The sequence below is a fragment of the Corvus brachyrhynchos genome, unplaced genomic scaffold (genome assembly GCF_000691975.1).
Source record: "Corvus brachyrhynchos isolate BGI_N302 unplaced genomic scaffold, ASM69197v1 scaffold114, whole genome shotgun sequence".
Taxonomy (NCBI): Eukaryota; Metazoa; Chordata; class Aves; order Passeriformes; family Corvidae; genus Corvus; species Corvus brachyrhynchos.
Genome location: NW_008238337.1, coordinates 573,507 through 590,215, shown reverse-complemented (window position 1 = coordinate 590,215; position 16,709 = coordinate 573,507). Strand labels below are relative to the sequence as shown.

General features: G+C 42.2%; 1 protein-coding gene across 1 annotated transcript in view; it reads right to left on the bottom strand.

Moving 5' to 3' along the window:
- The window catches only part of RIMBP2 (RIMS binding protein 2), a 123,144-nt gene that overhangs the window by 66,922 nt on the left and 39,513 nt on the right, over window positions 1-16,709 (bottom strand). The window contains 1 exon segment of the mRNA XM_017734751.1: window positions 15,027-15,164. Within this exon segment, the coding sequence (XP_017590240.1) occupies window positions 15,027-15,164 (138 nt within the window).

Below are 16,709 nucleotides of genomic sequence, written 5' to 3'. Positions count from 1 at the left end.
ACCTAGGGACCATTTGAGCGTCATTCATCCGGATTAACCCCAGGCCCCTACAAATAGTAAATCCTGAAAAGTTAAGATCTTCCATTGGGTCATTAGTATGTGCCTAAAACTTTCTACCAGATTAACCCAATCACTTATTTTCTCCCTCAATTTTGGGGGATGACTCTAATCTCATCTGAATGAAATTCATCCTAGAACAGAGAAAAAGGGAGAGAGGGGAAGAATAACAGAGTAACAAACATTGCTTCGCTCAGGATAAATAATCACAAAAGCAGGAGCATCAGAAAGCTCTTACTCCACACAAAGTGTTCGAGAGGCAGCGCTCAGAGGCCTGAGATGACAAAAGCCTTTGCAGATTTAGTGATTCTGAGAGCAGGGGCAGCAAACCAGAGCTCAGTGCCACACAGGAACCCACTGCACATCTGCCATCCCTGAGAGCCTTTCTCCAATTCCAAGCAGAGTCTTCCTGTGGAACAAACTGAGACAGATTCTCAGCCAAATTTTAAATTCCTGTCTTGCCAGCAAGACCGGGTACATCCCGTAGCTCCCAGGAGGTTTAACCCACAGCCTGAAGTCCCACTCTTGCTCTCAATAACCCCTGGCAGCCTGGGATATAATAACTGATTTTTGTGGCATTAGAACCCTTTCTGCCTTGCTGCAGTGTTGTGGCTCTGCAGGGGAGGCCACGAGTGGAACTACAGAGGAGTTCAGCACTGGAAGAAAGAGGAAACATCCATCCTTGTTCTTGGCTTTTTTGTAACGTGGAACTTCATCTGCATCCTCAGAAACGAGAACCTCTACAATCTTTAAAACCTCCTGTATTCTAAACTTCTAGAGGATGGTGATGGAGTTTTGAAGACTAAGCAAAAGAGAGGTTACTTTTAAAATATGGCCCGAACTTCCAAACTGAGCATGATACAAAATCTTTTACATTTTCAAAAAACATGAACAAAGAAACCAGTGCTGGTACACTGCTGTAACACAGCACTGACCATTTCCAAAGCTGTGAGGAAAGGTAGGTTAATGTGACCTAAATTTCACTGGTTTTTAATCAGCAACTCTTCAAAAGAACAGACAGTATAAGAGTAATGGGGGATTTTCCCATTGTTCTGAGGAAGCTTTATTACACATCCTCAGCTACACCATTCAGTGACAGGCAGGTACACAGGCACAGAACTGTGTGAGCTAAGAGAACAGGCTGCTAAAAATAATTTGTTTTGTTCAGCAATAGCTTTTGTCATTATTCCTCTTTTTGCGATTTTGCAATCTGTGAGGAAGGCTAATTTTTCTTCACAGATCTCTGCATGTGTTCTAACAGCTCGACCCAGGCTCTGATTTTTCAGCCTGCTTAGGAACCAGAAGAGGCATTTACAGGTTGGGAGACATTCATGTCACTTGAATCATACCTACTTGAGACACTTTTATTGCCATATTCTAAAGAAAAGATTCAAGAACAGGAATTGTGGGGGAAGAAAACGGGAAAGACAAATATTAAAGCTGTTATTCCCTAGCAGAAATAACCACCTTGCTTTTATTCTTGATGTTTGCAACTGAAAAAACCCTGAACACTGTTTGTTCCCAGGCACCCCTTGGACTTCAATCCAGCTCCACACAGTGGGAATTCCTGTCTGTGCCTCTCTCATCCCAGCAGAGCTGAGACCATGGGCAGCAGCACCTTCCCCTGGCTGAGGCTCTGCCCCCCTGCAGGACCCTCTCCTTCCCCTGGTGCTGTATGGGACATCCCAGCCCGTGCACAGCTGCAGCAGAACCCTGCAGCTGCTGCCTGGACACAGCTCCCTGCTCCTGCCTCCACAGATGCTCTGAGAACCACAAAGTTTGGAGAAGGACAGGACTGATGGAAACCAGATGGAGAAATCAGCAACAAGCCCAGAGGACTTCTAATGAGTCACAGATCACAGCTGGCAACTTGGCCTTGGAAAATCATCATAAACACATTATTACAGGGCTTTTGTAGCTTCTTATTTCACCAGTATTTTGGAACTGCGGAGCTTTTTCCTTTTATATAAATTTACTTTTTGTACCATCTATCCATTAACAGCGGGGTCCCAAAAATCATGTTTACTTTTTGCAATACACAAGAAAAATTAAGCCCCTTAAATACATTTTCAGATCACTCAGAATATTCTTTAAATTCCTATTCAAGCTGAAACAGTTATTTTGAATTTGCCCAGAACAAAAATTTGGAAAAACTTCTGAAAGCCATCCTTATCCTTCAGTATTGACCACTGTACATCTCTTTAAATAAATTAGATGTGTATAAATCTGAATCTGCAAATCAAATGTGGCACTGGACTCAAAACATCAGCAAATTTCACTAAATACGTTGCCAATTTGAGTGACTAAACACTTTTTTGTTGTTTTTGTGGTTTTTTTTTTTTTTAATTTTTAGCTCTAACTCCTCCTTCTGACAAGAATTCACAGAAAAATGTGACATTACCAAATCTATGCTTTCTGTGAGAGCAACTTCAGTCCAAAAACACTTCATGGGCTAAAGCATGGATGACTTTCTTATGCACCATCCAAGATAGGCAAGATTTAAGTCCTAAGTGGTTTCAAATGGTTATTATTGACCTGAAGGGAAAGGGCTTCACTCCCTGTAATATTAGGTAAAATATCTAAATTAGCACATTTAGCAAACCCCCCAGGTGCTCAGCTACTTAAACATGCTTTAACAGAGATTTTACAGTGCCTCCCTGACTATGCTGTTCAGGTTACTAAATATGGTGTTACCTTCCCCCAGAGGCAGAGATTTCCCACTCACACTCGAGGGGTTGTCTTGGTTTTAAAATTAATTATATGGTAATGTGCTAAAAATGCTGCTACATGGGAGGACTGCAGCCTTATTCATTTTATAGATAAGGACACGCTCCTATTTCAGGAAAATTATTTCCAGAATCTGAATACTTGAGATCTTGCACAGGGTATGGCCCAGCCCGTCTGTCAATCCAAATGGGTTCATGTGACAAGGAGATGGACTCCCAAGGCTAGAATCCAAGGAAGAGAACTGAAATTAAAATCCAGAATTGAAGTCAAAAAGCCCAAAAACCTCCAAAACCCTTCTGCTGATACAGCAGCAAAGGGAAATGGGGTGGGAAAAACTCACAGTAATTTTCTGTATTGGTGATGTTGTGCAAAAGTAGATTTTTTCCCCTCAGTTATCTGCCAAGGAGAAACACATAAATTGCAGTTCCCTGCAAGTAACTACCAAAGTCAAGCATTTGATTCACCAAATTTTCCCATTCTCTCTCTCATGCTCTCCGAGGCTCTGGCTCTGAGGCTGGCAGTGCTTCCACTGCAGACAGAATTTACATGGCATGCAGACATTGCAAGGACACGAGGAAATCCAGGCAGATTGCTCAGAGAATTTCCATCATTTCCCCTTGGCAAGTGAAAAGCCAAGAGAGAATTTCTTTCTTTCAAGGTAAAGCTCAGCTGCACTGAAAACTACAAAATATCCTCCTAAAATGACGAGAGGAGGCTGGGCAGGAGTTTGCAGCCTGTGTCCTATTCTGCTCTTTGAAACAAGCAGCTGTGGCAAAGATGCAGCAGAGGGACAGAAGGATTTTAGGGAAGAGCCTTTGTGACAGCCAAGAGCTTCTCCTTGGAGCAGGGCTCAGCTCAGTGTCCCCTGGTCACGGACTCACTGTCAGAGACAGCAGTGCCAGCCAGCCACGGGACAGGCAACGGGAAACATTTCTATCTCAGATTGTGCCCTTTGGGCAGCAGGGATTGCAAGGAAGTGTAAAAAGGCTGCAAGCCTAAGGCTCACACAAGGCCAGTGCTCAAACTGAGCACAGGACTTCCAGGATGGGAGAAGGCTTTGCTTAATAACAATCTGGAACGATAGAAAATCCAGGAGGCATCTATTATTCAGTCAGTCAACCCATAAAAATTACATGACTTTTAACACACTTTTTAATTGCCCTTAATTATTAACATTTACATTGCTCTCAAAATGACAAAGTGTCTCAGTTGGAGACATGGTTAAATTTTTAATAACATTGGAAAGCAAAGCAACAAATCTCAGAGTGTGGACTTTAAGCCTGCACAATATTACCTGTGTGTGTATTTAGAGCATGTGAAAGCGAAGTCAGACTCCCTGTGAAAGACTCAAAGCAGTTTGCAGAGCTGGAAGTACCTCGGAATGCTGAAGGCATTAGGAGCTATTTTTCACAGGCAAATAACAGAGAGATGCTTGCTTCTGTCTTTAATGGGAATCAGGAGGTATCCAGCCTTAAAAAAGGAGCCAGACTTACAACTGTCAAACATCCTGGTCTTATAGGAAATGGAAAAAATATGGAAGAAAAGTAAGAAAACTGAGTTTGGTTCAGAACTATGGCTAGAGGACAAGCAAACAAGGTTCTAGTTTCCTTCTGATCCTTTGGAAACAAACCTGCAACCAACACTTCTTACTTCAAATGCAAACAATGAAAGCCTCAGGTGACAACTAATGCACAACTCCATGTGCACAGGACATGATCAGTCTGCTAAAACTAACTCCTGAAGCTGTAAAGTTGGGTCATAGGAGATTAATTACATAAATGAGAAATGCCCAGAATACATCTTCTCACTATTGGTACTCTTCCTATATTTGGGGCTTTTAAAGTATTTTTTTACATTGACTTCAGATCAAACTATTCCCAAATTTGCAAACTACACAACACTTTTACAATGAAAAGTAGGAACAGATTCTCTTATGAATGCATTTTGGTCAGTTTTCTTTATCTTTTACTTAGTCCCCAACTTCATAACCTTGGTTCACATTTCAGAATCTGACAAGAGCAGGGCTTATTCCAACTAAACCAAATTACAGGTATTAATTAATGGCTCATGCTTGTTTGCCAGCTCCTGCAAGCAGAAGGTTAGATAAAAATGTATTTACAGCAGAATTTAATTACCCATTTTCAAGCCACTGGCCTCCTGGCAAAAGTCTCCCAACGTAGTGCAGAATAGGACTTGGATTAAGAATTAATTTACTGTCAGGAGTGATCTGCAATTTAATGGCTTAATCAAGTTTGCTATGAAATTGGTCGGGAGCTCTGGAGCCTGATGCTGCCCCAGAGCTGCTGCACCACAGACAGGTTTCAGAGATCCATAACTCAATCATCAGCCAGCAAACCCAGAGCTCTCCCCATAATCAGGAGCTGCCTCTGGCAAGTTTACAACTCCCATCACAGAGATGCAGCCCATGGGCTGGAGTTCAGGGCAGGCATGGGACTCCTTCCTCCTCTCCCAGCTGAATCCCCAAACACACTGTACCTGCATGGATACCAAGGCTGGCACGGAAATACAGGCCAGAGTGTGTCAGACACATCCTCCTTTGTCTCCTTAAATCGCAATGCAGAGAAAACCATTAATAAAGACAAAGGGTTTTAGCACAGAAATGCTTCTTTCAGCTGTATTCAGAACTGTCCCTACCGTGGGCAGTGCACGGAGCTCCTTCTATAGGAGCACAGCTGAGGGTGGAAACAGAGAGGAAAACTTTGAAATCACAGCTGAGATAAAATTAGCTATGAACTGAGCCTTTTGACTGTTAAAATTTTGAAACTTACAAGATCTTGATTACCTTTAAAAATCAAATCAATCCACGTTTTCTACTAGAAGCCAACTGATAGAATAGCAACAGCCTAAGTGCTGAAATAGAAAATGTCATGCTAGGAATAAGGGTACAAAACCTGTTCTCTTGAGCTTTCAAAGCCAGATTTTAATGGTCTCAGAGGCTCCAGCCTTTCAAAAATATGAATAAGCTTCTCACATGGGGTATTTAGCTGGGCTGAAATACTCCAGACAAAGTCTCTGCAACTTATCAGTGGTTGCCAAAGTATCCTGGTGAGAACTCCTAGAAGTGCTTTGAAGACCACACCATCACAGCAGCTTACCTTTCTATTCTACTACTTCTTCCCTGCCAAGATGGTGAACCATCCTGATGTCTCTCGTTCTGTCTCCCAGGGATATTTAAATCACATCTGGCACAATACTACCAGCACATCCAAATGCTCTTTTTCAGCACTGAGGGCTGCTTTCTTTCCTTCCCCTCCAAAGATGGCTGAGAAGATAATTGTTAAACTCCTCAGCATCTGAGCGAGTTAGTGGGTGTTCCATGAGAAAAGCAGAATGGTCATTCACAAAAAATTCAGAATGGTCATACAAAAATTGTCAGCTATTTAAACACAATTTACGCTCTCTCAAATAAAGTCACTCCATGCTGGATTCCTTTCAGCATCAGACAGTGGCAGGCTTAATTCTTCACTTTGTAAATTCAGAACAGAATTTGCTTCCTGCAATCATCTTTACATTTCCACACTGGAATCCTTCCCAGGGTGAGCTGTTTGGAGCAGCAGCAGCAGAGCCCACCCCCATCTCAAGTGGGAAGCCAGGCTGCAACCCTCAAAATGCCAAGGCACAAAATAGCATGCTTGTCCCAATTTCTTCATGTTATTTTGGTATACTTTAGGAAAAAACCCAACAACACATAACTCATTAATTATAACCTTTCAAAAGTGTTTTCCTTTCCCCCAAACTGCTAAAATTTAGCAGAGCTGCAGCCAAAGTTCTAATAAAACTATTTTTAGCTTTTGTCACACAGAGAACATCATGAAGTAGGTCTCATCCTTCTATTAATGCAAATGTATTTAAGCAGTCAGCACAGGAAACTTTAAATATGCTAATCACTGCTTCTCTGGACTCCAGCCTCTAATGCCTGTGCTGATGTGTACACATCACAGACAGGCTGAGGGAAGGGAACACCATCATTTAACGTGGCAATAGGTATTCACAACGCCATAAAGTGACAGCCACATGCAGATTTTATTGCCACATTTATATATTTCACTAATTTCCACACTCAACAACCTTTTAATACACACTGGTCTTATTTTCTGGTGTCTGAGCTGAACTGTGCGTTAAAAATGGAACTGCTTCTGATAATCACACGCACTGGTTTTGTTTTTAAAGTGGTTCAGTGCTGATGAAAGGGACCAGATTGGAGTTCCCTGATAATCCACAAGGAAAACAAGGCACTGGCGGGGCAGTAGCTCAGCCAGCTTCCCTCCAGTGCATCTCCACTTAAATCCCTGAGAGAAAAACTAAAAAAAAACAACACACACATCTCACATCTCTAAGTCCCAATCTGACTCTGCCTGCTCATATCCTTGGCCTTGCTTCTTATTTTTAGCGGCAGGGAAAGCAGTCAGAGAAAGCAATGCCTGTCTGGGGGGGGGCTGCTGCCCACGAGCTGCTGGGCTCATCCAGCAGCACACACCCCCCAGGCCAGCACACACATCTCGGGTGTGCTTGGAAGACCTCATGAATTTTATCTAACAAAGCGTTGAGGTGAAGTATTAAATGAAGAATTAAATGCTTCTCATCTCCTGGGAGTCCCATCAGGAACGAGATATTCTCTGCAGCATGTTGCAGTGATAAGGACAAAATACCCAGGACAGATGTACATAGCTCTTCACTTTTATCAATACTGAAAATTAATGTTTTTAATTACCAGTGTGATCAAAATAGTAGAAAATATTATTTTGAACTTTACTTATCTACTACAGGGTGTACAGCAGATAGTGTCACATCTGAGAGACAAGGCCTGGAGAGTTGTCCAAAGCACCTGTTAACACCTAATCTGTAAAACTAAACTAGAAACTGAAGGAAAGAAGACCATTTTTTAATGACACACAAATAAGTCAGCAATTGGAGGAGAATGTGCTAGCATAGACATAAATAAACAAATAAACCCACAGAATTTTAGAATAACAAAAGTACCTCAGCCAGAATACTGCAAAGAGAGCTACAAGGCTCCATCATACGGCACAAAAAGACAACAGAGCCTCGTGGCCAGAAACTGGGAGGGTTTTATTGTGCAGTGGCAGCTGTGAGCCCAACACCTTCCTCAGACTCCTTCCTGACAGAGTCAGGGAAAATCCTGCTGCCCACAGGGAACCAGGAGCCAGTTAATAAAGAGATAATGGCTCATCCCCATCCTAACAGATATCCAGCTCCAGAACTGTTTTCTTATCTCAATAACATTTCATAAATAGTATTATCCTGGGATTTTTGCAAAAGATCAAATCCCATTAAAATGCATCTTCCAGTTATCTGTGGAAATATTGGGTAGGTCTAGAATTGCATTTTATTTTCTGTTAACTGAACTGTTACAGCAGAATATTTGAAGTGTTTGCACTCATCACCTCTCCAGGGAAAGATGCCTGTGCCACTTTGTTTCTGGAATTTTACCTGCTGGAAATGATCTAAAAATCTTCCTGGCAACTCCACAAAACATGTCATCTACTGCTTAAGAAGGAACCAGGGAGTTTCAAAATATGTTCATGAGTGGTCTTAACATGTGTCACATTCTGTTCCTTTATGACTGCATCTCCTTTTCTGAATCCGGAAAGACCACACAGAGAAAGAGCTAAATTCTATTTGCCTTGCTGAAATGAGGTCTCAGATACATATTTGAGCCCATACACTCAAGCCAAGATGCTTTTGGCTCTATAGAAGCATATTTTTAAAATGTGTTGCAAATTATTTATATAGCTCGTTATCTCCTTGCTGTGCTGAGCACGACTCCTTCCCCTCGTCCACCCACTGCCTCTCAGGTAAAAGGGTTCAATGTGTCTGAAACTTATTTTTTTAAGAAGGAAAAAATTAACCAGTGCAGCCACTTTGGAGGCAATTTCAATGAAACCCAGCAATGAGATCTCCCCATCATTACATTCTGCAGACAGGGCACTGATGTTGCAGCTTTCCTTCAAACACAGAAAATCGAGGTTTCTGCACGAGCAGTACGGGTCCCTCACAGACAGCTGTGTGCACCAGGGGAGAGTAAGAGAGAACATCCCAAGTGATGATTGCTCCAGAACTGATTTAATCTCATGCTTATCAAAGGATCTGCAGTACAACACCAGTGACATTTCCTGTCCCAATTATTTACAGTGGCAAATAACTGAAGTATTGCACACACTTCCTCACACATTTCACAGCACTCCTGCATGGTGAGCACTGAGCATTTCCAAGTTGTCTGAAGGCACTCACAGCTTCATACACTCAATTTTAATCAATTAAAACCAGAACTGGATTGCTTTTCTTGGAGGGCAGAATGACAACTGCTTCTCCAAATCAGAGGTGCAACCTCCAAACTATTGAAACTGAGAAGCAGAAGTTTGTTTGCCTTTAATAACCTGGTCTTGTGTGACTCCCAGATTCATTCTACCCTCATCACAGTGCAAGTAACTTTCTCAGTGTCAAGTTCCATTTCCTGAGACACAGCAAATGCTCCAAGCTGCAAGAAGTTGCTGAAGGACAACGCTGAGAACTACGGTACTTTCAATTTCAATGCCAGCTTAATTTACCATAAGAATTAAAAATTCTGGGACAGGGGTTTGCAGCTGCGTAGTTACTTTTGATCTGAACACCAGTATTCTGCATGACTTACCCTGTCAGCTTTAAACTCGTCACAGAAGGACCTTGTTTTTTTTTTTTAGACCAACATTTTTCAGTGAAGCACCTCCTGCATTTGGAATCTGTGCTGAGATCCCCAGACTGAGATGCAAATATAAAACATGCATGAGTGCCAAGCACAGGATGGGACAGGAATTTGTGAACTTCAACACACACTAATGTTCCTGTTCACACATCTCAGTTTTGCTGGTTATATCTGATTAAAAGGGACAGCTCAGAAATACATCTTTACACATCTTTTTGACATTCAATATGCTTTTCCCCAGTACACCGTTTATCTCTGATGTACATCACCAAGCCATGGGCTCATCATAGGCCCTCATATCCATATTCAGAAAGGGATTTCATTTAAAACATCCTTCTCCCAGCTGTGTTGACTTTACAAAGTGCTGTACACTCTGTACAGCATTTATATAAACCGGATTTTTGATCCAACATTTCTGGTGTTTTTAGCCAGTGAAAAGGAAGTCTGGTAGCTCTGAGCAGTGTTCTTGCTACAGATCTAATCATTAGAACTTCTCCAGGAAACAGAGAGAAATGTGCATCCAAATACTGCTCACCTCCATTCACCTGCTGTCAGAACAGTTTGATTATTCACCCAGACAAGGCTGTTTCGTGCTTGCACCACTCCTCCTGCCACAGCCCTGCTGACTTCAGTGGTACTGCTGGTAACCAGAATTTGGCCCACGTGAAAAAAACACGAACATTGACTTGCAGATATTTGGAAATGGAATGCAGACCCTTCGGGTTCTAGATCACCAATTTTAACAGGACAGAGATTCTTTTGCCACCCTGTTTGCCAGAGTAGTGACTGCAGTCTTCAGCTTTATGAAGGCTGCTAAAAGCCCCTTAAAATGCATTAAAGGACTCACTCCAGTTCAAGAATGGGAAGACAACCAGAAGATGAAGAATCAGTTGTCTCATAATATAAAGGCCAGCAACAAAATCAGTATTTGTTTTTTCAAAGCCTCAGCACATGCCTGAAACAGCTCTGGACCTGAGAACAGAGGTGTGACAACTGTTTCCACTGGAGAAAGCTTTGATATTCACCATCATTTTCCTCACCTGGGTTTGATGCAATCCCTGTTTGAAAGTAAAATCTAAATTCTCATGCATCCTGTAAAAAGGAGTCGAGCAGTCCCCTAAATAATTTGTGAATTAAGTCTCAAGCCAAAATAGAAACCCATCACAAAATACACCTCTGAATTCAGCAGCAACACCACTGGGCCTAAAGATATTTGTATGGGGTTTAAGATTTACATTTTTCAGTATCATCTGAATGCTTTGCCTCCAGCCACTGAACTGGACAAGAAGCCTTGCAAGCAAATGAGGCCACTACAATATTCTGCAGTGTGATTCATTAGGACAAAAGTTAATTAAATCATGTTCTCTCCTCAGACATCCTATTTTCTCTTAAAGATGATTAAACAAGAGACAAATGTAATTAGGACACGAAAAAGTATAAGCCAAAAAGTTAATCTTATAATGTGTTTCAGAAAAATGAAGTAATAAATCACCTTGCCTTTTGTTTTGCTGTAACTGATAACAATAACACACTGGGATCCTTCAGCTTTCCTGTCTGATACAAGTATTACACTTGATGAGGCAATTTGGAGTGAAAGCAGGGCTATGACAATAGACATTACATTTAGGGGAGAGATAATAAATATACAGCTTGACTTATGCAGATGGTGCCCTTTCAGAGAGCAATCAACACACCACCGGGTGGTGAGTGAGGTTCATGAAAATACACACTACATCCACAAACAACAATCAATATGTGAAAATATATATATAAACTGTCTCTTGAACAGAATCCCAATTCATAATCCAGAAAATAACTGACTGAAGGGAGGCAGAGCCCCTGAATGTGTCACTGGTTCCTTGTTGGTCAGACGTATCCAAATGACAGAGAGCAAAACACAAGAAGGAAAACCATGTGCTGAAAGCACTGCCTGGGCATAAGAAAATCTGCATTCGATTCCTGAGTGTGTCTTTGACTTTCTTTAGACATTAATTAGCTCATTTGGTCTGTTCCTTATCAAGGAGGAGAGATAGCAATGTGCCATTGGTCCTCTCTGTTGGGTCAACTGCACTGCTCAGTCACCTCAGCTGCACTGAAGCCATCTGGGGATGTCCCACAGCCCTGGAGCCACAAAGCCCAAAGCCTTGTTTGTAACAGAAGCACCCCCACAGTTGGAGTGTATCATGTACAAGAAAGGCTACCAGAGGCATTTCAGCTGAATTTTATAACGCAGCAGGATTAACAAGAGAAATCACAGCTACAGACCCAGAACACTTGGAGAACACAGAGCCTGCTCTGTCCAGAGTCATGACAGGGCAGGGCTGCATGGAGCACAGCCAGGCTGCTCTGCCTCTGCTCAGGGCTCGCTCCCTGGTGCTGCTCTGAGCCCTGAGGATGCCCTGCTGCCCCATGGCAGCGTGACCCACACGGGCCAGGCAGCAGCAGAGCCTGGCAGCTGCAGCCCCTCCTGACCTGTCCTCACTCTGCCGCTGCTCTGCTCACCACAGAGACAAACAACAGGATATGGGACTGAAGGTGTCTTTATTAAAAGGTCATATTCCAGTCAGCAATCTCTTTAAACGGTGGGAGTAAGAATATTATGTTCTAGGGAAGAAAGAAGAAAGGTCAGCCTGCTTTCATGGCTACTAATTTAATCCAGTCTTATACTGGACATGTCTCATTGTTTGGGCCTTTAAATATCCTTCACTGCTTCTACTCATTCAGGAATTTAATGACCTGCTTGAAATATGATTAGAAAAAAATGCTTCTTAAAACCCCATTAAGATCTATTTTTGATGGAAGTTTCCTTCATAGCCTGCAGCTAAGACAGGCTTTTATTATGCTGGAACTGTATCAATAAACTTAAAACAGAATTCTGCATTTGCACAGGTAATAGCTGATCTAGAAAATACCATTAGAAATGGAAAGCTGCATTAGTCACTGCAATGATATAGAGAGAAAACTGATGACGGATTGGTAAAGCTCATTAGGACTCAGTGCCATGTATTTAAAAATGATTAAAAGAGATGCCAAATTAGAAAAATTCAAATACATTGTGATCAACATCAGTGTTTTCCAAAATCCAGACCCTGGCTTTGGCCATGGACATTGCTGGTTTCATTGCTAAAACTCTCACCCGTAAACAAGGCACAGGAAAGACAGGTAACCAGAAAAAGTTCCTTTCCTGGAGCCAGCAGTCTACGATAAACACCAATTATTACAACCAGAGGAATTAATATGCTTTATTGCTATACTGGTGTCCAGACTCACCATTCTGCCATCACTGAGAGACTGAAAGCCATCTCTCAACAGCAAGCAGTTAACAACCTTTCTTTTCTTACAGCGCTTTTTCCCTGTTATTTGAACACCTCGTGTTACCCCGGTAAACAATGAAACCCAGCGAACACCTGGGGGGAGCACCAGAGATTCCTGCTTTGCACAGAGGCACAAGGGCTCAGATGGAGCTCAGATGTGTTTTAGAGAAACCCTCTTCTCACAGAGGCCTGAAGCAGCTCCACGTTCCCCCCAGGGGCACAGAGGGCTGCGCCTCAGCAGTGCTGCTGGTGCAGAAACTCAGCTGCCGCGGCGCCCGTGGCGTTGCACACACAGTAATTCCACGCACAATAATGGCCTTTTATCAGCCCCCTCCAAAACTCTGAGCAGTTTAAAGGCAGCCAGGGAGCTGCACGTCATCCCTGCAGCTGCAGCAGCGCCAGGCTGCTGTGCCATGGTAACACCGGGCACCCGCTGCGAGCGCTGCGTTCTGTGCACGGAAAGGGAACCACAGCCCTGCTCTGGAGTATCACACAGGCAAAACTGGCTCTGCTGAAACACAGGCTTCTTGTCTCACAGCAAAACCACTGCTGAGACACACAGTACCAGAAGGAAAAAACTGCACCCAGTTTTTCTGATCTCCAGTGGAAATGGCTAAAAATTGTCATTATTGATACAGCTGCAGCAATTCATTAAAAATTAAATAGGAGAGAACAGTAGGTTAAAATTTAGTACTGTAAGTGCAGTATCAAAGAAACATGACTTAATATTTTGTTGGGCAATTTTAGACCTGGCATCAGAGCTTCTGTCTCTCTCAGTATCCACACTTCAAAACTATGGAAACAACAGTGTTTTAAATAGAAGCTGGTTTGGGTGTCCAAAGTCTACCCTTTATCCAGAAGGCTGCTACTGCCCAACAACCATTTAGATTTCGTGTGTTCCCCTTAAACCTGGCAAACAGAGCAGTGAGAATGGACTCCAAACAGACCCAGAGGTACAGCCTGACTGCTGCAGTCATTTCTCTTTTCTGTTCCCAAGACCCAAATCCAAACCAATGCTTTTTGGATTACAACACTTTATGATGGTTCTTGAAGGCACAAATTATTTGTGTGTAGGAAATAACCAGCAAAATCCCCACTAATTCCAGTGGTGTGCCAGGTTTGCCTCAAGTTGTCTTTTTTAAGTGTACTGGGTCTGGGTCTACAAACAACCACCTCTCTTCTCAAAGGCCTCCTGTTAAGGGAAATCTGACACAACTTCAAAAGATTGACTCCCCTTTTTTTACCAGAAATGTCTTTCACCAGACCTTAACATTCAGTTCACATCACAGCTATGTAATTATTCTTTTCAGAAGCAGAGATGCAAAGAAGGCATTAACAGCCGTTCAAAAGATCACATTTATGCACTTTTCTCTTGTCATATTAAATATAATTACTTCTGATGCAATCAAACTCATAGCCTTCAAATGGATAAATCCAGCACCAAATTTAGAACCTCAAGCTTCAAATATCAGGTTCTTAAAGCAAAGCTTTAAGCCTTTACTTTCAGTTCAGTGAGGTACAAAGAAGAATAGTGAGAACATAAGGTTTAAAAATGGCATTTTAAAATTAATTTTCTTTAAATGATTCTGTTAGTTACTGGCTGCAGAGTGCTTTGAAGATCAGAGGTGATTTATGAACATCTCCTCATAACTCAGCCACCAGGAGATGGGGACCAACTAACTAGCCAACCCTTCTAAAAGTTTCTTCCCTAAATTCAAAAGGTGCCTGAAAATCAGAACATGTGCAAACACAAGAAATCCAACTGGAAAAATCCTGCTGATGTTCAGAATCAAGTGTCAGGATGGATACACCAAACTGGATTGGAATGTGCTGATTAGAACCACAGACTGCGCACAGGCTCCTGCACTTTTACTCATGCATCCAGACCTAAGCACTGGAATTATTTATGTCATATTTTTGGCTTTTAAGCTCTCATTTCATCACAAGCACCTATGTGTTTTATGTAAGTACTACTGTCATTCTACAAGAGTTTAAGAAATCAGTACAAAGTACGTGGCTTTGAAGAGGGTGGAGTTAAACCCTCCCAAACTCCCCCCTGAGAAATCCCCAACCCCCTGAAGTTGTGCACATGCAAACAAAGAAACCCCACAGCCAACCAAAATCAGCAGCATGAATTGCAAAACAGAACTTGTCTTCAAATGCATCAGTTGCCATAAAACTGTAAAAACAAAGACAGGACTTACTAAAAACTGCCAGAGATGATGCTTTTGATTTAAGGTGGTGACATGAGACTTAGAAATCTGTGTCTCTTCTATAAACTGGGTCTGATCAAATATTTTCTGTGAAGTTGCAGGCTGCAGACATGATGGATCATTTCCAAACTGTGCAGGATAAAAGAAAACAAGTCAATGGCCAGTTTGTTACACCTGTGCACTTGCTCTTCCTGGCACACAGCATGTTTCCTTAACGGGTTTTTCACTGCATGTGCCCCCAAAAGCTGCACGAAAGTGATGGTTAATTGTCCATTACATACAATAAAAGCCAATCCAAATAAATAAATTCAGCCTTGCTGAATAAACATTTCTGTCAGGGCAGGCAGCAAGACTGAAGTCCAACACAAAACTCCAAAATAAGCCTTAAATGGTATCATCACTGGTACCTCAAAAGAAATTCATTTCAGAGGGCAAATGAAAGAATTCCGTTTCAACACGGGAACGTAGGGACATAGAACGAAGCAGAAAAATTCTGTCCAATATTTATCATTACACTCTGCAAGTCTGCCAGAATATCTCTTCATATTAACAACAAATTTCCAGCAAAAGTTAATACAAAGCACCATTAGAAAGCCTGGAGGTTTTTTTTGCTGTCTCACCCACTCAGCTCGGGTACTCCTGAGCTTAAGAGGGATCTTTAGATTTGATATTTCAAATCTTTTTGGATGGAGTGAGAGAAGACAACATTCTCAAATTCCTTTTCAAAAAGGTTTGGGAACAACCACCTCAAATGCACATTTTCACTCAAATATCCTTTGAAGTCCACGTGTTTCTGAGAAAACTTGAAGGATCCTGAAGCTGGGATAGTTCAAATCCACTTAATTCTCTGCTAAGCATTTTTTGCTCTGGCCAGCAATCAAACACCATTTGCAAAATGACTCAGTAGAGGCCATGAATCATGGAGAGAGACGCAATCCAAAGCCACTGAAACCAGTGGGAAAACTCCCCCTGATCCCTGGGTGAGATCCCAGTTGGTTATAGCTCAGCTCCACAACCCAAGAAAAGAGCCAATAAAGCACTTCCCTTGGGCAAAATTAGCTTCCCTTCCTCTCACCAAGTAGATCAATTTCAATGCCACCTACATCATTTTAAGCTGCTTCTTCAAGAAACACAAGAACTAGGGGAAAAGTTTCTTAAAAATAAAGAAGGATTTAAAAAGCAATGTAACATAGCATCAGCATTGTGACAGTTGTAAACGAATCCAAGTTTGATGTAAAGTCTAGCTTGAAATGTAATTAACTGGTCCTTCCTAGGCTCAGATTAGGAAGTTGCTGAGATGATTCCATATTCAGATCCTCGAGCAAATGTCCCCTGCATGGACAGGAGTGAGTGGTGGCTGCCTCCACAAGGATCAGATGTAGCTCTGGCAAAGAGAAATGCCATGATTTTTAAGACTTAATTTACAGGGCTACAGCTCACGTGACAGAATGAGCTGATGGGAAGAACAGCAGATATGTGCAAGGAGGAGACCTCCACTGGCAGGGTTCAATTTTAGAACTTCCAAAGGGTGCACAGAGTCGAGCATTTGAGCAGTGCTGGGGGACAGCCATCCTTGAGTTCAGTGCATCCCTCGTCACACACATACATTGAAGGCTGAGTGTTCAACAGCACAGGAACACCGATAAAAACCCAGAAGAAATGCAAGTGTAGAAA